The sequence below is a fragment of the Oncorhynchus keta genome, unplaced genomic scaffold (assembly GCF_023373465.1).
Source record: "Oncorhynchus keta strain PuntledgeMale-10-30-2019 unplaced genomic scaffold, Oket_V2 Un_contig_25773_pilon_pilon, whole genome shotgun sequence".
Classification (NCBI taxonomy): Eukaryota; Metazoa; Chordata; class Actinopteri; order Salmoniformes; family Salmonidae; genus Oncorhynchus; species Oncorhynchus keta.
This window is the reverse complement of record NW_026284617.1, coordinates 1,428-23,676: the sequence shown is the minus strand read 5'-3', so window position 1 is coordinate 23,676 and position 22,249 is coordinate 1,428. Positions and strand designations below refer to the sequence as shown.

The following is a 22,249-nucleotide window of genomic DNA, read 5'->3' as shown; positions in this document are numbered from 1 at the left end:
CTGTAATACAATACAACACGTTTATATTCATACAGTAGTAGTCCTGACAGGTGTCCTGTAATACAACACCTTTATATTCATACAGTAGTAGTCCTGACAGGTGTCCTGTAATACAATACAACACCTTTATATTCATACAGTAGTAGTCCTGACAGGTGTCTGTAATACAACACCTTTATATTCATACAGTAGTAGTCCTGACAGGTGTCCTGTAATACCCAACACCTTTATATTCATACAGTAGTAGTCCTGACAGGTGTCCTGTAATACAACACCACCTTTATATTCATACAGTAGTAGTCCTGACAGGTGTCCTGTAATACAATACAACACCTTTATATTCATACAGTAGTAGTCCTGACAGGTGTCCTGTAATACAACACCTACAACACCTGACAGGTTATATTTATATTCATACAGTAGTAGTCCTGACAGGTGTCCTACAACACAACACCTTTTATATTCATACAGTAATACAATACAACACACCTTTATATTCATACAGTAGTAGTCCTGACAGGTGTCCTGTAATACAACAACACCTTTATATTCATACAGTAGTAGTCCTGACAGGTGTCCTGTAATACAATACAACACCTTTATATTCATACAGTAGTAGTCCTGACAGGTGTCCTGTAATACAATACAACACCTTTATATTCATACAGTAGTAGTCCTGACAGGTGTCCTGTAATACAATACAACACCTTTATATTCATACAGTAGTAGTCCTGACAGGTGTCCTGTAATACAATACAACACCTTTATATTCATACAGTAGTAGTCCTGACAGGTGTCCTGTAATACAATACAGCACCTTTATATTCATACAGTAGTAGTCCTGACAGGTGTCCTGTAATACAATACAACACCTTTATATTCATACAGTAGTAGTCCTTACAGGTGTCCTGTAATACAATACAACACCTTTATATTCATACAGTAGTAGTCCTGACAGGTGTCCTGTAATACAACACCTTTATATTCATACAGTAGTAGTCCTGACAGGTGTCCTGTAATACAATACAACACCTTTATATTCATACAGTAGTAGTCCTGACAGGTGTCCTGTAATACAACACAACACCTTTATATTCATACAGTAGTAGTCCTTACAGGTGTCCTGAGAAACCTTACTGTAAATAAACAAATACATCTGGCATTATTCAACAGTAACGTAATAAACCAGTTTCATCAGTAACTTAATAAACCAGTAACGTAATAAACCAGTTTCATTCATCAGTAACTTAATAAACCAGTTTCATTCATCAGTAACTTAATAAACCAGTTTCATTCATCAGTAACTTAATAAACCAGTTTCATCAGTAACTTAATAAACCAGTTTCATCAGTAACTTAATAAACCAGTTTCATCAGTAACTTAATAAACCAGTAACCTAATAAACCAGTTTCATTCATCAGTAACTTAATAAACCAGTTTCATTCATCAGTAACTTAATAAACCAGTTTCATTCATCAGTAACTTAATAAACCAGTTTCATCAGTAACTTAATAAACCAGTTTCATTCATCAGTAACTTAATAAACCAGTTTCATTCATCAGTAACCTAATAAACCAGTTTCATTCATCAGTAACTTAATAAACCAGTAACTTAATAAACCAGTTTCATCAGTAACTTAATAAACCAGTTTCATCAGTAACTTAATAAACCAGTTTCATTCATCAGTAACTTAATAAACCAGTTTCATTCATCTGTAACTTAATAAACCAGTTTCATCAGTAACTTAATAAACCAGTAACTTAATAAACCAGTTTCATTCATCAGTAACTTAATAAACCAGTTTCATCAGTAACTTAATAAACCAGTTTCATTCATCAGTAACTTAATAAACCAGTTTCATTAGTAACTTAATAAACCAGTTTCATTCATCAGTAACTTAATAAACCAGTTTCATTCATCAGTAACTTAATAAACCAGTTTCATTCATCAGTAACTTAATAAACCAGTTTCATTCATCAGTAACTTAATAAACCAGTTTCATTCATCAGTAACTTAATAAACCAGTTTCATTCATCAGTAACTTAATAAACCAGTATCATTCATCAGTAACTTAATAAACCAGTTTCATTCATCAGTAACTTAATAAACCAGTTTCATTCATCAGTAACTTAATAAACCAGTTTCATTCATCAGTAACTTAATAAACCAGTTTCATTCATCAGTAACTTAATAAACCAGTTTCATTCATCAGTAACTTAATAAACCAGTTTCATTCATCAGTAACTTAATAAACCAGTTTCATTCATCAGTAACTTAATAAACCAGTTTCATTCATCAGTAACTTAATAAACCAGTTTCATCAGTAACTTAATAAACCAGTTTCATTCATCAGTAACTTAATAAACCAGTTTCATTCATCAGTAACTTAATAAACCAGTTTCATTCATCAGTAACCTAATAAACCAGTTTCATTCATCAGTAACTTAATAAACCAGTTTCATTCATCAGTAATTTATTATAAACCAGTTTCATTCATCAGTAACTTAATAAATTTATTGGTTGATTGGTAATTGGTAAACCATTTATTTGTTGGTTGGTTGATTGGTTAATGTATTTATTGGTTGATTGGTTAATTGATTTATTGGTTGTTGGTAATAATTTATTGGTCAGTCAATGTATCTATTGGTTAATTGGTTGATTGGTTGATTGGTTAATTGATTGGTTGATTGATTGGTTGATTGGTTAATGTATTTATTGGTTGATTGGTTAATTGATTTATTGATTGTTGGTTGATTTATTGGTTGAATGTCAATGTATCTATTAAAGCAGCATGTCAGGAGGGTACAGGTTGTAGCTGGTGACATTTGACTTAATTGATTAGTTGTACATGCAGGTCAATTGGTTCACACAAACATATAATAATATGATGATTATTTATCAAATTAATATTCCCTTTACATGCTGATTTCAAACAACTGGTTGAAATGTTTACATGCTGACTACTCAAACAACTGTTGTAATCCCTTTACATGCATGTCAAACAACTGTTGAATAATCTTTGACATTTGACTCTTCAACTGTGAATAATTGTACATGCTGGTCACTGTCAAACAACATATAATAATATGATGATTATTTATCAAACAACTTAATATTCCCTTTACATGCTGACTTCTCAAACAACTGTTGAATAATCCTTTACATGCTGACTTCTCAAACAACTGTTGGATAATCCCTTTACATGCTGACTTCTCAAACAACTGTTGGATAATCCCTTTACATGCTGACTTCTCAAACAACTGTTGAATAATCCCTTTACATGCTGACTTCTCAAACAACTGTTGAATAATCCCTTTACATGCTGACTTCTCAAACAACTGTTGAATAATCCCTTTACATGCTGACTTCTCAAACAACTGTTGGAATCCAACAATGACCTGAGTCTCTTTGAGTACGACAACAACTAACAGCTGGTATTAAGCTTGGTGATGAGAGGCTGACCAGAGTCTCTTTGAGTACGACAACAACAAGGACAACAACAACAGCTGGTATTAAGCTTGGTGATGAGAGAGGCTGACCAGAGGCTGACCAGAGTCTCTTTGAGTACGACAACAACTACAACAACAGCTGGTATTAAGCTTGGTGATGAGAGGCTGACCAGAGTCTCTTTGAGTACGACAACAACAACGACAACAACAACGACAACAACAACAGCTGGTATTAAGCTTGGTGATGAGAGGCTGACCTGAGTCTCTTTGAGTACGACAACAACTACAACAACAACCACAGTGAAAACAACAACAACAGCTGGTATCTGACCTGAGTCTCTCTCAGTGCGACCCTCTTCTTGCCCTTCCTCCTGCAGGCCTTGACCAGTTTCTTGATCTTGGTTGTGGTCATACTGGCCACTCTGGTGCAGGTGAAGCCCTGGAGCACGCTGGATGACATACTGGGGACACACACAGACACACACGCACGCACGCACACACACACAGACACACACACACGCACGCACACACACATACACACACACACACACACACGCACACGCACAAAGGCGCGGACACACACACAATAATTGAAAATAAATAACCATTAAACTGAGAGAAATTGCACTGAGACACCATCAACACGCCCACATGACACTTCCTGGTTTTAAAGTGCATTCTGAAAGTATTCAGACACCTGGACTTTTTCCACATTTTGTTACGTTACAGCCTTGTTCTAAAATGGATTTCATAATTAAAACTGTTTTTTTATCTACACACAATACCCCATAATGACAAAGTGAAAACTGTTTTTTAGACATTTTTGCAAATGTATTACAAACAAAAATATAATACCTTATTTACATAAGTATTCAGACCCTTTGCTATGAGAGTTGAAAATGAGCTCAGGTGCATCGTGTTTCCATTGATCATCCTTGACATGTTGAAAATGAGCTCAGGTGCATCCTGTTTCCATTGATCATCTTTGTTGAAAATGAGCATGTTTTTCTTGATCAATTTGAAAATGAGCTGATCCTGGATCATCACATGTTGAAAATGAGCTGTGCATCCTGTTTCCATTGATCATCTTTGAATGTGATTGGAGTCATGACACACACCTGTCTGTATAAGGTCCCAGTTGACAGTGCATGTCAGAGCAAGAACCAAGCCATGAGGTCGAAGGAATTGTCCGTAGAGCTCTGAGACAGGATTGTGTCGAAGCACAGATCTGGGGAAAGGTACAAAAACATTTCTGCAGCATTGTGGGTCCCCAAGAACCCAGTGGCCTCCATCAAGTTTGGAACCACCAAGACTCTTCCAAGAGCTGTCCGCCTGGCCAAACTGAGCAATCGGGGGAGAAGGGCCTTGGTCAGGGAACCCGATGGTCACTCTGACAGAGCTCTAGAGTTCCTCTGTGGAGATGGGAGAACCTTCCAGAAGGAAAACCATTTCTGTAGCACTCCACCAATCAGGCCTTTATGGCAGAGTGGCCAGACGGAAGCCACTCCTCAGTAAAAGGCACATGACAGCCCGCTTGGAGTTTGCCAAAAGGTACCTAAAGGACTCTCAGACCATGAGAAACAAGATTCTCTGGTCTGATGAAACCAAGATTGAACTCTTTGGCCTAAACTCCAAGTGTCACATCTGGAGGAAACCTGGTACCATCCCTACGGGGATTCATGGTGGTGGCAGCATCATGCTGTGGGGATGTTTTTCAGTGGCAGGGACTGGGAGACGAGTCAGGATCGAGGGAAAGACGAAAACCTGCTCCAGAGCGCTCAGAACCCCAGACTGGGGCGAGGGTTCGCCTTCCAATAGGACAACGACCCTAAGCACACAGCCAAAACAACACAGTTTGAGTGGCTTTGGGACAAGTCTCTGAATGTCCTTGAGTGGCCCAGCCAGAGCCCGGATTTGAACCCGATCAAACATCTCTGGAGAGACCTGAAAATAGCTGTGCAGCGATGCTCCCCATCCAACCTGACAGAGCTTGAGAGGATCTACAGAGAAGAATGGGAACTCCCCAAATACAGGTGTACCAAGCTTGTAGCATCATACCCAAGAAGACTCAAGGCTGTAATCGCTGCCAAAGGTGCTTCAACAAAGTACTGAGTAAAGGGTCTGAATACTTACGTAAATACTTTCCGAATGCACTTTATATATATATCTGTGTACATATATATATTTGTGTACATATATATATATCTGTGTATATATATATATATATCTGTGAATATATATACATATATCTGTGTACATATATATATCTGTGTGTATATATATATATATCTGTGTATATATATATGTCTGTGTATATATCTGTGTATATATATATATATGTGTATATATATATATATATATATATATATATATATCTATGTATATAGATATATATATATCTGTGTATATATATATATACTGTACATCACAATGTGCAGATGTTCCCAGACTCACTTGTCGGAGTTGTCAATTCCTAGAGCCACTGTGTCAAAGAACAACACAGCCTGAAAATAAAAGAACAGGATTATAGTTTCTTAAATTCACTGTGTGTTTCACTGTGTGTGTTCACTGTGTGTTCACTGTGTGTTCACTGTGTGTTCACTGTGTGTTTCACTGTGTGTGTTCACTGTGTGTTCACTGTGTGTGTTCACTGTGTGTTCACTGTGTGTGTTCACTGTGTGTGTCACTGTGTGTGTTCACTGTGTGTGTTCACTGTGTGTGTCACTGTGTGTGTGTTCACTGTGTGTGTGTGTGTTCACTGTGTGTGTGTGTTCACTGTGTGTGTTCACTGTGTGTGTGTGTGTTCACTGTGTGTGTGTTCACTGTGTGTTCACTGTGTGTGTTCACTGTGTGTGTGTTCACTGTGTGTGTGTTCACTGTGTGTGTTCACTGTGTGTGTTCACTGTGTGTGTGTTCACTGTGTGTGTGTGTGTTCACTGTGTGTGTTCACTGTGTGTGTGTTCACTGTGTGTGTTCACTGTTGTGTTCACTGTGTGTGTTCACTGTGTGTGTTCACTGTGTGTTCACTGTGTGTGTTCACTGTGTGTGTTCACTGTGTGTGTGTGTTCACTGTGTGTGTGTCACTGTGTGTTCACTGTGTGTGTGTGTGTGTGTTCACTGTGTGTGTTCACTGTGTGTGTGTCACTGTGTGTGTTCACTTGTGTGTGTGTTCACTGTGTGTGTTCACTGTGTGTGTGTGTTGTGTGTTCACTGTGTGTGTTCACTGTGTGTGGTCACTGTGTGTGTTGTGTGTGTTTCACACTGTGTGTGTTCATTGTGTGTGTGTGTCACTGTGTGTGTTCACTGTGTGTGTGTGTGTTCACTGTGTGTGTTCACTGTGTGTGTGTGTCACTGTGGTGTTCACTGTGTGTGTGTGTGTGTGTGTGTGTGTGTGTGTGTGTGTGTGTGTGTGTGTGTGTGTGTGTGTGTGTGTGTGTGTGTGTGTGTGTGTGTGTGTGTGTGTGTGTGTGTGTGTGCTCCCCGTCACCTGTTCGTGTCTCCACGTCTTCTGGTTCAGTTTCTCCACCACCACACTGCTCTGAGAGAAGCCCTGCAGCAGGGACCTGGGGATCTCAGGAGACATGCTGTCTGGGACGTTCTGGAGAATACTGTCTGGGTTAGGGTTCACTGTGATCAACTGTATGGGGAGAATAGACACCACATTAATCAATCAGTCAACTGTATGGGGAGAATAGACACCATATTAATCAATCAGTCAACCCTATGGGGAGAATAGACACCATATTAATCAATCAGTCAACTGTATGGGGAGAATAGACACCATATTAATCAATCAGTCAACTGTATGGGGAGAATAGACCCCATATTAATCAATCAGTCAACTGTAATGGGAGAATAGACACCATATTAATCAATCAGTCAACTGTATGGGGAGAATAGACACCTAATCAATCAGTCAACTGTATGGGGAGAATAGACACCATATTAATCAATCAGTCAACTGTATGGGGAGAATAGACACCATATTAATCAATCAGTCAACCCTATGGGGAGAATAGACACCATATTAATCAATCAGTCAACTGTATGGGGAGAATAGACACCATATTAATCAATCAGTCAACTGTATGGGGAGAATAGACACCATATTAATCAATCAGTCAACCCTATGGGGAGAATAGACACCATATTAATCAATCAGTCAACTGTATGGGGAGAATAGACACCATATTAATCAATCAGTCAACTGCATGGGGAGAATAGACACCATATTAATCAATCAGTCAACCCTATGGGGAGAATAGACACCATATTAATCAATCAGTCAACCCTATGGGGAGAATAGACCCCATATTAATCAATCAGTCAACTGGATGGGGAGAATAGACACCATATTAATCAATCAGTTTGTCGGTCAGTCAAACATCCATGCTTTTATCCATCTATATTACAAGCATTCAGCTAAGAAATGTGTTTCACTGCTATAGAATTAACTGGAAATACTCAACAGTTCTCATAGTAGGAACCAAAAGGTTAAGTGAGGAAGACTTTAACTGCGACACGGTACCTGAGTGACGAAAGTCTGGATTAAGATGGTCGGGGCGGTCTGCATGTATGTTATGAATGTGGCATCCTGGGACGCGTAGAGGAGTTCTGTGCCGCTGATGCTGCCTAAGGTTGCCGAGGGAACACCGGTCACCAGGGAACCCAGCGCTGTCAAGGTGGATGCGCTGTTGATCTGACAGGAAGTAGAGATGAAAACGACAACACGGATGAGTGTATGAAACAAACGAAGGAAGGTTCTGATCATCTGATCAAAAGGAAGAAAATGGTGAACGACGACAGAATAATGATTCAAGTACAGATTCTACGATATTATCAAACAACAACAACAACCAGTACAACAACAACAACCAGTACCACAACAACAACCAGAACTAGGTGATTAACTAATTACCAACAACAACCAGTACTAGGTGATTAACAACAACAACCAGTACTAGGTGATTAACTAACTACCAACAACAACCAGTACTAGGTGATTAACTAACTACCAACAACAACAACCAGTACTAGGTGATTAACTAACTACCAACAACAACAACCAGTACTAGGTGATTAACTAACTACCAACAACAACAACCAGTACTAGGTGATTAACTAACTACCAACAACAACAACCAGTACTAGGTGATTAACTAACTACCAACAACAACAACCAGTACTAGGTGATTAACTAACTACCAACAACAACCAGTACTAGGTGATTAACTAACTACCAACAACAACAACCAGTACTAGGTGATTAACTAACTACCAGCAACAACCAGTACTAGGTGATTAACTAACTACCAGCAACAACAACCAGTACTAGGTGATTAACTAACTACCAGCAACAACCAGTACTAGGTGATTAACTAACTACCAGCAACAACAGTACTAGGTGATTAACTAACTAACAACAACAACCAGTACTAGGTGATTAACTAACTACCAGCAACAACCAGTACTAGGTGATTAACTAACTACCAGCAACAACCAGTACTAGGTGATTAACTAACTACCAGCAACAACCAGTACTAGGTGATTAACTAACTACCAGCAACAACCAGTACTAGGTGATTAACTAACTACCAGCAACAACCAGTACTAGGTGATTAACTAACTTCCAACAACAACAACCAGTACTAGGTGATTAACTAACTACCAGCAACAACCAGTACTAGGTGATTAACTAACTACCAACAACAACCAGTACTAGGTGATTAACTAACTACCAACAACAACAACCAGTACTAGGTGATTAACTAACTACCAGCAACAACAACCAGTACTAGGTGATTAACTAACTACCAAACAACAACCAGTACTAGGTGATTAACTAACTACCAACAACAACCAGTACTAGGTGATTAACTAACTACCAACAACAACAACCAGTACTAGGTGATTAACTAACTACCAACAACAACAACCAGTACTAGGTGATTAACTAACTACCAGCAACAACCCAGTACTAGGTGATTAACTAACTTCCAACAACAACAACCAGTACTAGGTGATTAACTAACTACCAGCAACAACCAGTACTAGGTGATTAACTAACTACCAACAACAACAACCAGTACTAGGTGATTAACTAACTACCAACAACAACAACCAGTACTAGGTGATTAACTAACTACCAACAACAACCAGTACTAGGTGATTAACTAACTACCAACAACAACAACCAGTACAACAACAACAACCAGTACTAGGTGATTAACTAACTACCAACAACAACGAGTACTAGGTGATTAACTAACTACCAGCAACAACCAGTACTAGGTGATTAACTAACTACCAGCAACAACCAGTACTAGGTGATTAACTAACTACCAGCAACAACCAGTACTAGGTGATTAACTAACTTCCAACAACAACAACCAGTACTAGGTGATTAACTAACTACCAGCAACAACCAGTACTAGGTGATTAACTAACTTCCAACAACAACAACCAGTACTAGGTGATTAACTAACTACCAGCAACAACCAGTACTAGGTGATTAACTAACTTCCAACAACAACAACCAGTACTAGGTGATTAACTAACTACCAGCAACAACCAGTACTAGGTGATTAACTAACTTCCAACAACAACAACCAGTACTAGGTGATTAACTAACTACCAGCAACAACCAGTACTAGGTGATTAACTAACTACCAACAACAACAACCAGTACTAGGTGATTAACTAACTACCAGCAACAACAACCAGTACTAGGTGATTAACTAACTACCACAACAACAACCAGTACTAGGTGATTAACTAACTACCAACAACAACAACCAGTACTAGGTGATTAACTAACTTCCAACAACAACAACCAGTACTAGGTGATTAACTAACTACCAACAAAAACAACCAGTACTAGGTGATTAACTAACTACCAACAACAACAACCAGTACTAGGTGATTAACTAACTACCAACAACAACAACCAGTACTAGGTGATTAACTAACTACCAGCAACAACCAGTACTAGGTGATTAACTAACTACCAACAACAACCAGTACTAGGTGATTAACTAACTTCCAACAACAACAACCAGTACTAGGTGATTAACTAACTACCAGCAACAACCAGTACTAGGTGATTAACTAACTTCCAACAACAACAACAACCAGTACTAGGTGATTAACTAACTACCAGCAACAACCAGTACTAGGTGATTAACTAACTACCAACAACAACCAGTACTAGGTGATTAACTAACTACCAACAACAACAACCAGTACTAGGTGATTAACAAACTACCAACAACAACCAGTACTAGGTGATTAACTAACCACCAACAACAACAACCAGTACTAGGTGATTAACTAACTACCAGCAACAACCAGTACTAGGTGATTAACTAACTACCAGCAACAACCAGTACTAGGTGATTAACTAACTACCAACAACAACAACCAGTACTAGGTGATTAACTAACTACCAACAACAACAACCAGTACTAGGTGATTAACTAACTACCAGCAACAACCAGTACTAGGTGATTAACTAACTACCAGCAACAACCAGTACTAGGTGATTAACTAACTACCAACAACAACAACCAGTACTAGGTGATTAACTAACTACCAGCAACAACTAGTACTAGGTGATTAACTAACTTCCAACAACAACAACCAGTACTAGGTGATTAACTAACTACCAGCAACAACCAGTACTAGGTGATTAACTAACTTCCAACAACAACAACCAGTACTAGGTGATTAACTAACTACCAGCAACAACAACCAGTACTAGGTGATTAACTAACTACCAACAACAACAACCAGTACTAGGTGATTAACTAACTACCAGCAACAACAACCAGTACTAGGTGATTAACTAACTACCACAACAACAACCAGTACTAGGTGATTAACTAACTACCAACCAACAACAACCAGTACTAGGTGATTAACTAACTACCAACAACAACAACCAGTACTAGGTGATTAACTAACTACCAACAACAACAACCAGTACTAGGTGATTAACTAACTACCACCACAACAACCAGTACTAGGTGATTAACTAACTACCAGCAACAACAACCAGTACTAGGTGATTAACTAACTACCACAACAACAACCAGTACTAGGTGATTAACTAACTACCAGCAACAACAACCAGTACTAGGTGATTAACTAACTACCAGCAACAACAACCAGTACTAGGTGATTAACTAACTACCAAAAACAACAACCAGTACTAGGTGATTAACTAACTACCAACAACAACCAGTACTAGGTGATTAACTAACTACCAACAACAACCAGTACTAGGTGATTAACTAACTACCAACAACAACCAGTACTAGGTGATTAACTAACTACCAACAACAACCAGTACTAGGTGATTAACTAACTACCAACAACAACCAGTACTAGGTGATTAACTAACTACCAACAACAACAACCAGTACTAGGTGATTAACTGACTACCACAACAACAACCAGTACTAGGTGATTAACTAACTACCAACAACAACCAGTACTAGGTGATTAACTAACTACCAACAACAACAACCAGTACTAGGTGATTAACTAACTACCAACAACAACAACCAGTACTAGGTGATTAACTAACTACCAGCAACAACCAGTACTAGGTGATTAACTAACTACCAACAACAACCAGTACTAGGTGATTAACTAACTACCAACAACAACAACCAGTACTAGGTGATTAACTAACTACCAGCAACAACCAGTACTAGGTGATTAACTAACTACCAGCAACAACCAGTACTAGGTGATTAACTAACTACCAACAACAACCAGTACTAGGTGATTAACTAACTACCAACAACAACCAGTACTAGGTGATTAACTAACTACAACAACAACCAGTACTAGGTGATTAACTAACTACCAGCAACAACCAGTACTAGGTGATTAACTAACTACCAACAACAACAACCAGTACTAGGTGATTAACTAACTACCAACAACAACAACCAGTACTAGGTGATTAACTAACTACCAGCAACAACCAGTACTAGGTGATTAACTAACTACCAGCAACAACCAGTACTAGGTGATTAACTAACTACCAACAACAACAACCAGTACTAGGTGATTAACTAACTACCAGCAACAACTAGTACTAGGTGATTAACTAAACAACAACAACCAGTACTAGGTGATTAACTAACTACCAGCAACAACCAGTACTAGGTGATTAACTAACTTCCACAACAACAACCAGTACTAGGTGATTAACTAACTACCAGCAACAACAACCAGTACTAGGTGATTAACTAACTACCAACAACAACAACCAGTATTAGGTGATTAACTAACTACCACAACAACAACCAGTACTAGGTGATTAACTAACTACCACAACAACAACCAGTACTAGGTGATTAACTAACTACCAACAACAACAACCAGTACTAGGTGATTAACTAACTACCAACAACAACCAGTACTAGGTGATTAACTAACTACCAGCAACAACAACCAGTACTAGGTGATTAACTAACTACCAGCAACAACAACCAGTACTAGGTGATTAACTAACTACCAAAAACAACAACCAGTACTAGGTGATTAACTAACTACCACAACAACAACCAGTACCAGGTGATTAACTAACTACCAGCAAAAACAACCAGTACTAGGTGATTAACTAACTACCAGCAACAACCAGTACTAGGTGATTAACTAACTACTTACCAACAACAACCAGTACTAGGCGATTAACTAACTACTTACCAACAACAACCAGTACTAGGTGATTAACTAACTACCACAAAAACAACCAGTACTAGGTGATTAACTAACTACCACAACAACAACCAATACTAGGTGATTAACTAACTACCAACAACAACCAGTACTAGGTGATTAACTAACTACAACAACAACCAGTACTAGGTGATTAACTAACTACCAACAACAACAACCAGTACTAGGTGATTAACTACTACCACAACAACAACCAGTACTAGGTGATTAACTAACTACAACAACAACCAGTACTAGGTGATTAACTAACTACCAACAACAACAACCAGTACTAGGTGATTAACTAACTACCAACAACCAACCAGTACTAGGTGATTAACTAACTACCACAACAACAACCTGTACTAGGTGATTAACTAACTACTTACCAACAACAACCAGTACTAGGTGATTAACTAACTACTTACCAACAACAACCAGTACTATGTGATTAACTAACTACCACAACAACAACCTGTACTAGGTGATTAACTAACTACTTACCAACAACAACCAGTACTATGTGATTAACTAACTACCACAACAACAACCAGTACTAGGTGATTAACTAACTACTTACAACAACAACCAGTACTAGGTGATTAACTACCACAACAACAACCAGTACTAGGTGATTAACTACTTACAACAACAACCAGTACTAGGTGATTAACTACCCAGCAACAACCAGTACTAGGTGATTAACTAACTACCACAACAACAACCAGTACTAGGTGATTAACTACCACAACAACAACCAGTACTAGGTGATTAACTACCTACAACAACAACCAGTACTAGGTGATTAACTACCACAACAACAACCAGTACTAGGTGATTAACTACCACATCAACAACCAGTACTAGGTGATTAACTACCACAACAACAACCAGTACTAGGTGATTAACTAACTACCACAAACCAGTACTAGGTGATTAACTAACTACCAGCAACAACCAGTACTAGGTGATTAACTACCTACAACAACAACCAGTACTAGGTGATTAACTACCACAACAACAACCAGTACTAGGTGATTAACTACCACAACAACAACCAGTACTAGGTGATTAACTAACTACCACAACAACAACCAGTACTAGGTGATTAACTACCACAACAACAACCAGTACTAGGTGATTAACTACCACAACAACAACCAGTACTAGGTGATTAACTAACTACCAGCAGCAACCAGTACTAGGTGATTAACTAACTACAACAACAACCAGTACTAGGTGATTAACTACTACCAACAACAACCAGTACTAGGTGATTAACTACCACAACAACAACCAGTACTAGGTGATAACTACCACAACAACAACCAGTACTAGGTGATTAACTACCACAACAACAACCAGTACTAGGTGATTAACTACCACAACAACAACCAGTACTAGGTGATTAACTACCACAACAACAACCAGTACTAGGTGATTAACTAACACCACAACAACCAGTACTAGGTGATTAACTACCACAACAACAACCAGTACTAGGTGATTAACTACCACAACAACAACCAGTACTAGGTGATTAACTACCACAACAACAACCAGTACTAGGTGATTAACTACCACAACAACAACCAGTACTAGGTGATTAACTACCACAACAACAACCAGTACTAGGTGATTAACTACCACAACAACAACCAGTACTAGGTGATTAACTACCACAACAACAACCAGTACTAGGTGATTAACTACCACAACAACAACCAGTACTAGGTGATTAACTACCACAACAACAACCAGTACTAGGTGATAAACTAACTACCACAACAACAACCAGTACTAGGTGATAAACTACCACAACAACAACCAGTACTAGGTGATTAACTACCACAACAACAACCAGTACTAGGTGATGAACTAACTACCAGCAGCAACCAGTACTAGGTGATTAACTACCACAACAACAACCAGTACTAGGTGATTAACTAACTACCAACAACAACAACCAGTACTAGGTGATAAACTAACTACCAGCAGCAACCAGTACTAGGTGATTAACTACCACAACAACAACCAGTACTAGGTGATTAACTACCACAACAACAACCAGTACTAGGTGATTAATTACCACAACAACAACCAGTACTAGGTGATTAACTACCACAACAACAACCAGTACTAGGTGATTAACTAACTACCAACAACAACAACCAGTACTAGGTGATTAACTACCACAACAACAACCAGTACTAGGTGATTAACTACCACAACAACAACCAGTACTAGGTGATTAACTACCACAACAACAACCAGTACTAGGTGATTAACTACCACAACAACAACCAGTACTAGGTGATTAACTAACTACACAACAACAACCAGTACTAGGTGATTAACTACCACAACAACAACCAGTACTAGGTGATTAACTACCACAACAACAACCAGTACTAGGTGATTAACTACCACAACAACAACCAGTACTAGGTGATTAACTACCACAACAACAACCAGTACTAGGTGATTAACTACCACAACAACAACCAGTACTAGGTGATTAACTACCACAACAACAACCAGTACTAGGTGATTAACTACCACAACAACAACCAGTACTAGGTGATTAACTACCACAACAACAACCAGTACTAGGTGATTAACTACCACAACAACAACCAGTACTAGGTGATTAACTACCACAACAACAACCAGTACTAGGTGATTAACTACCACAACAACAACCAGTACTAGGTGATTAACTACCACAACAACAACCAGTACTAGGTGATTAACTACCACAACAACAACCAGTACTAGGTGATTAACTACCACAACAACAACCAGTACTAGGTGATTAACTACCACAACAACAACCAGTACTAGGTGATTAACTACCACAACAACAACCAGTACTAGGTGATTAACTACCACAACAACAACCAGTACTAGGTGATAAACTACCACAACAACAACCAGTACTAGGTGATTAACTAACTACTAGGTGATTAACTACACAACAACAACCAGTACTAGGTGATTAACTACCACAACAACAACCAGTACTAGGTGATTAACTACCACAACAACAACCAGTACTAGGTGATTAACTACCACAACAACAACCTGTAACATTAACTAACCAGTACAACCAGTACTAGGTGATTAACTACCACAACAACAACCAGTACTAGGTGATTAACTACCACAACAACAACCAGTACTAGGTGATTAACTACCAACAACAACAACCAGTACTAGGTGATTAACTACCACAACAACAACCAGTACTAGGTGATTAACTACCACAACAACAACCAGTACTAGGTGATTAACTACCACAACAACAACCAGTACTAGGTGATTAACTACCACAACAACAACCAGTACTAGGTGATTAACTACCACAACAACAACCAGTACTAGGTGATTAACTACCACAACAACAACCAGTACTAGGTGATTAACTAACTACCAACAACAACCAGTACTAGGTGATTAACTAACTACCACAACAACAACCAGTACTAGGTGATTAACTACCACAACAACAACCAGTACTAGGTGATTAACTAACTACCACAACAACAACCAGTACTAGGTGATTAACTACTACACAACAACAACCAGTACTAGGTGATTAACTAACTACCACAACAACAACCAGTACTAGGTGATTAACTACCACAACAACAACCAGTACTAGGTGATTAACTACCACAACAACAACCAGTACTAGGTGATTAACTACCACAACAACAACCAGTACTAGGTGATTAACTACCACAACAACAACCAGTACTAGGTGATTAACTACCACAACAACAACCAGTACTAGGTGATTAACTACTACCACAACAACAACCAGTACTAGGTGATTAACTAACTACCACAACAACAACCAGTACTAGGTGATTAACTACTACCACAACAACAACAAGTACTAGGTGATTAACTAACTACCACAACAACAACCAGTACTAGGTGATTAACTACCACAACAACAACCAGTACTAGGTGATTAACTAACTACCACAACAACAACCAGTACTAGGTGATTAACTACCACAACAACAACCAGTACTAGGTGATTAACTACCACAACAACAACCAGTACTAGGTGATTAACTACCACAACAACAACCAGTACTAGGTGATTAACTAACTACCACAACAACAACCAGTACTAGGTGATTAACTACCACAACAACAACCAGTACTAGGTGATTAACTAACTACCACAACAACAACCAGTACTAGGTGATTAACTAACTACCACAACAACAACCAGTACTAGGTGATTAACTAACTACCACAACAACAACCAGTACTAGGTGATTAACTAACTACCACAACAACAACCAGTACTAGGTGATTAACTAACTACCACAACAACAACCAGTACTAGGTGATTAACTACTACACAACAACAACCAGTACTAGGTGATTAACTAACTACCACAACAACAACCAGTACTAGGTGATTAACTAACTACCACAACAACAACCAGTACTAGGTGATTAACTACCACAACAACAACCAGTACTAGGTGATTAACTACCACAACAACAACCAGTACTAGGTGATTAACTACCACAACAACAACCAGTACTAGGTGATTAACTACCACAACAACAACCAGTACTAGGTGATAAACTAGGTTACCTTCACGGCTCCTGACAGCATCAGTGATTGGATGATGGCCATGGCCTGGCCCTGGTTCCAGCCAATCACAGTGCTCAGAATGCTGAAGGAAGCCCACAGAACGCTGGCGGGTGCCATGGTGATCTGACCCTCAGATAGACCTGTACTCTCTCTGCCGAGGGCAGCGATGGTGTTGCTGTTTATGTTGTCTCCCATGTTAGCTGCTAGAGCTGCAGACACCTGCAGAGAACACACAGCGAGGGTTAATGTACAGTTCGTGTGTCTGTGTCTGTGTCTGTGTGTGTTGTCTGTGTGTGTGTGTCTGTGTGTGTGTCTGTGTGTGTGTGTCTGTGTGTGTGTCTGTGTGTGTGTGTGTCTGTGTGTGTGTGTCTGTGTGTGTCTGTGTCTGTGTCTGTGTCTGTGTCTGTGTGTGTGTGTGTGTGTGTGTGTGTGTCTCTGTGTGTTTGTCTGTGTGTGTCTGTGTCTGTGTCTGTGTGTCTGTGTATGAATGTATGTGTGTGTTTCTATGTGTGGGTGTGTGTGTTTGTGTGTGTGTGTGTGTGTGTGTGTATATGCGTGTGTGTGTGTCTGTGTGTGTGAATGCGTGTGTGTGTGTATGTGTGTGTGTATGCGTGTGTGTATGTGTCTGTGTGTGTGTGTATCTGTCCGTCCGTCCGTGTGTGTGTGTGTGTGTGTGTGTGTGTGTGTGTGTGTGTGTGTGTGTGTGTGTGTGTGTGTGTGTGTGTATATGCGTGTGTGTGTGTCTGTGTGTGTGAATGCGTGTGTGTGTGTATGTGTGTGTGTATGCGTGTGTGTATGTGTCTGTGTGTGTGTGTATCTGTCCGTCCGTGTGTGTGTGTGTGTGTGTGTGTGTGTGTGTGTGTGTGTGTGTGTGTGTGTGTGTGTGTGTGTGTGTGTGTGTGTGTGTGTGTGTATATGCGTGTGTGTGTGTCTGTGTGTGTGAATGCGTGTGTGTGTGTATGTGTGTGTGTATATGCGTGTGTGTGTGTCTGTGTGTGTGAATGCGTTTGTGTGTGTATGTGTGTGTGTATGCGTGTGTGTATGTGTCTGTGTGTGTGTGTGTATCTGTCCGTCCGTCCGTGTGTGTGTGTGTGTGTGTGTGTGTGTGTGTATATGCGTGTGTGTGTGTCTGTGTGTGTGAATGCGTGTGTGTGTGTATGTGTGTGTGTATGCGTGTGTGTATGTGTCTGTGTGTGTGTGTGTATCTGTCCGTCCGTCCGTGTGTGTGTGTGTGTGTGTGTGTATATGCGTGTGTGTGTCTGTGTGTGTGAATGCGTGTGTGTGTATGCATGTGTGTGTGTGTCTGTGTGTGTGTGTGTATCTGTCCGTCCGTCCATGTGTGTGTGTGTGTGTGTGTGTGTGTATATGCGTGTGTGTGTGTCTGTGTGTGTGCGTGTGTGTGTATGCGTGTGTGTGTGTGTCTGTGTGTGTGTGTGTATCTGTCCGTCCGTCCATGTGTGTGTGTGTGTGTGTGTGTGTGTATGCGTGTGTGTGTGTCTGTGTGTGTGTATGCGTGTGTGTATATGCGTGTGTGTGTGTGTCTGTGTGTGTGTGTGTATCTGTCCGTCCGTCCGTGTGTGTGTGTGTGTGTGTGTATATGCGTGTGTGTGTGTCTGTGTGTGTGAATGCGTGCTGTGTGTGTATGTGTGTGTGTATGCGTGTGTGTATGTGTCTGTGTGTGTGTGTATCTGTCCGTCCGTCCAGTCCGTGTGTGTGTGTGTGTGTGTGGTGGCGTGTGTGTGTGTGTGTTGTAGTGTGTGTGTGTGTGTGTGTGTGTGTGTGTCTGTGTGAATGCATGTGTGTGTGTATGTGTGTGTGTATATGCGTGTGTGTGTGTGTGTGTGTGTGTGTGTGTGTGTGTGTGTGTGTGTGTGTGTATGCGTGTGTGTATGTGTCTGTGTGTGTGTATCTGTCCGTCCGTCCGTCCGTGTGTGTGTGTGTGTGTGTGTGTGTGTGTGTGTGTGTGTGTGTGTGTGTGTGTGTGTGTGTGTGTCCGTCCGTGTGTGTGTGTGTGTGTCTGTGTCTGTGTGTGTGTGTGTTACCTGTGGGTCCAGGTCTCTACACAGTGTAGTCAGGTTGTGTAGAAGGATCATGCTCTGCTCAGCGTCCAGCTGTCTGAAGGCTGGCCCTGGGGCCACACATCGAAACAACAGAGGAAGGCTGGAGAGAGAGGGGGGTAATATTATGTAGGATTGTAGTTGACACATGGAGAGAGAGGGAGAAGGGGAGGGGAGGTAATATTATGTGGGATAGTAGTTGACACATGGAGAGAGAGGGAGAAGGGGATAGGTTGAGGGGGGTAATATTATGTAGGATAGTAGTTGACACATGGAGAGAGGAGAGAAAGGGGAGGGGGGGTAATATTATGTGGGATAGTAGTTGACACATGGAGAGAGAGGAGAAGGGGGAGGAGGGGAGGTAATATTATGTGGGATAGTAGTTGACACATGGAGAGAGGAGAAGGGGGAGGGAGTAATATTATGTAGGATAGTAGTTGACACATGGAGAGAGAGGGAATATTATGTGGGATAGTAGTTGACACATGGAGGGAAGGGGGAGGGGGTAATATTATGTGGGATAGTAGTTGACACATGGAGAGAGAGGGGGAGAGAAGGGGAGGGGAGGTAATATTATGTGGGATTGTAGTTGACACATGGAGAGAGAGGAGGGAGGAAGGAGGTAATATTATGTGGATAGTAGTTGACACATGGAGAGAGAGGGAGAGGGGAGAAGAGGTAATATTATGTAGGATTGTAGTTGACACATGGAGAGAGAGGGGGGAAAGAGAAGAGGTAATATTATGTAGGATTGTAGTTGACACATGGAGAGAGGAGAGGGGAGAAAGAGAAAGAGGTAATATTATGTAGGATTGTAGTTGACACATGGAGAGAGAGGGAGGGGGGGAGAAGAGTAATATGTAGGATTATAGTTGACACATGGAGAGAAGGGGAGAGAAGAGTAATATTATGTAGGATTGTAGTTGACACATGGAGAGAGAGGAGGGGGGAAAGAGAAGAGGTAATATTATGTAGGATTGTAGTTGACACATGGAGAGAGAGGAGGGGGGAAGAGAAGAGGAAGAGGTAATATTATGTAGGATTAGTTGACACATGGAGAGAGGAGGAGGGGAAAGAGAAGAGGTAATATTATGTAGGATTGTAGTTGACACATGGAGAGAGGGGAGGGGAAAGAGAAGAGGTAATATTATGTAGGATTGTAGTTGACACATGGAGAGAGAGGGAGGGGGAAGAGAAGAGGTAATATTATGTAGGATTGTAGTTGACACATGGAGAGAGGGAGGGGGGAAAGAGAAGAGGTAATATTATGTAGGATTGTAGTTGACACATGGAGAGAGAGGGAGGGGAGAGAAGAGGTAATATTATGTGGGATTGTGTTGACACATGGAGAGAGGGAGGGGGAGAAAGAGGTAATATTATGTGGGATTGTAGTTGACACATGGAGAGAGGGGAGAAAGAGAAGAGGTAATATTATGTAGGATTATGTAGTTGACACATGGAGAGAGAGGAGGGGAGAAGAGAAGAGGTAATTATGGTTGATGTGGGATTGTAGGATTATGACACATGGAGAGAGAGGAGGGGGGGAAGAGAAGGATTATGTAATATTATGTGGATTGTAGTTGACACATGGAGAGAGGGGAGGGGAGAAAGGAGAAGAGGAGTAATATTATGTTGGGATTGTAGGGATTGACACATGGAGAGAGAGAGGGGGAAAGAGAAGAGGTAATATTATGTGGATTATGAGTTGACACATGGAGAGAGAGAGGAGGGAGAGAGAAGAGGTAATATTATGTAGGATTGTAGTTGACACATGGAGAGAGAGGGAGGGGAGTTGAGAGAAGAGGTAATATTATGTAGGATTAGAAGTTGACACATGGAGGAGAGAGGGGGAGAAAGTATTATGTGGGATTGTAGTTGACACATGGAGAGGGGAAGGGAGAAAGAAGTAATATTATGGGATTATGTAGGATTGACACATGGAGAGAGAGGAGGGGAAGAGAAGAGGTAATATTATGTAGGATTGTAGTTGACACATGGAGAGAGAGGGAGGGGAAGAGAAGAGGTAATATTATGTGGATTGTAGTTGACACATGGAGAGAGAGGAGGGGGGAAAAGAAATAGGTAATATTATGTAGGATTGTAGTTGACACATGGAGAGAGAGGAGGGGAGAGAGAAGGGTAATATTATGTAGGATTATAGTTGACACATGGAGAGAGAGGAGGGGGAGAAAAGAAGAGGTAATATTATGTAGGATTATGGGTTGACACATGGAGAGGAGAGGAGTAATATTATGGGATTATGAATTGAAGAGAAGAGGTAATATTATGTGGGATTGTAGTTGACACATGGAGAGAGAGGGAGGGGAAAAGGAAGAGAGGTAGGATTATGAAATGGAGAAGAGGAGAGGGGGTAATATTATGTAGGA

At 40.2% G+C, this 22,249-nt stretch overlaps 1 protein-coding gene and 3 long non-coding RNA genes across 9 annotated transcripts; 3 read left to right on the top strand and 1 right to left on the bottom strand.

Moving 5' to 3' along the window:
- The first annotated feature begins 24 nt into the window (after positions 1-24).
- LOC127922462 (uncharacterized) lies at positions 25-1,112 on the top strand. 3 transcript variants are annotated; one of them, XR_008111411.1, is made up of 4 exons: positions 25-155; positions 310-364; positions 574-793; positions 904-1,112. It is a non-coding gene; the product is annotated as an uncharacterized LOC127922462 (long non-coding RNA). The 3 variants fall into 3 exon arrangements; XR_008111413.1 differs by having other exon boundaries at positions 849-1,112; XR_008111412.1 differs by lacking the exon at positions 310-364.
- A 2,569-nt stretch (positions 1,113-3,681) lies between these two features.
- On the bottom strand, positions 3,682-19,965 carry LOC127922459 (uncharacterized; the record flags this gene model as incomplete). Its single annotated transcript, XM_052506228.1, has 7 exons — positions 3,682-3,732; positions 3,781-3,910; positions 5,904-5,953; positions 6,937-7,086; positions 7,978-8,148; positions 17,806-18,024; positions 19,848-19,965. Coding segments are annotated over 7 exons (889 nt in total), but the record flags the coding sequence as incomplete, so codon positions are not given.
- On the top strand, positions 9,044-11,184 carry LOC127922460 (uncharacterized). 4 transcript variants are annotated; one of them, XR_008111407.1, is made up of 4 exons: positions 9,044-9,136; positions 9,811-10,102; positions 10,476-10,548; positions 11,060-11,184. It is a non-coding gene; the product is annotated as an uncharacterized LOC127922460 (long non-coding RNA). The 4 variants fall into 4 exon arrangements; XR_008111406.1 differs by lacking the exon at positions 10,476-10,548; XR_008111409.1 differs by lacking the exons at positions 10,476-10,548; positions 11,060-11,184 and adding an exon at positions 10,216-10,269 and having other exon boundaries at positions 9,811-10,029.
- LOC127922461 (uncharacterized) lies at positions 12,738-17,779 on the top strand. Its single transcript, XR_008111410.1, has 3 exons — positions 12,738-12,813; positions 17,363-17,547; positions 17,583-17,779. It is a non-coding gene; the product is annotated as an uncharacterized LOC127922461 (long non-coding RNA).
- Positions 19,966-22,249: the final 2,284 nt, after the last annotated feature.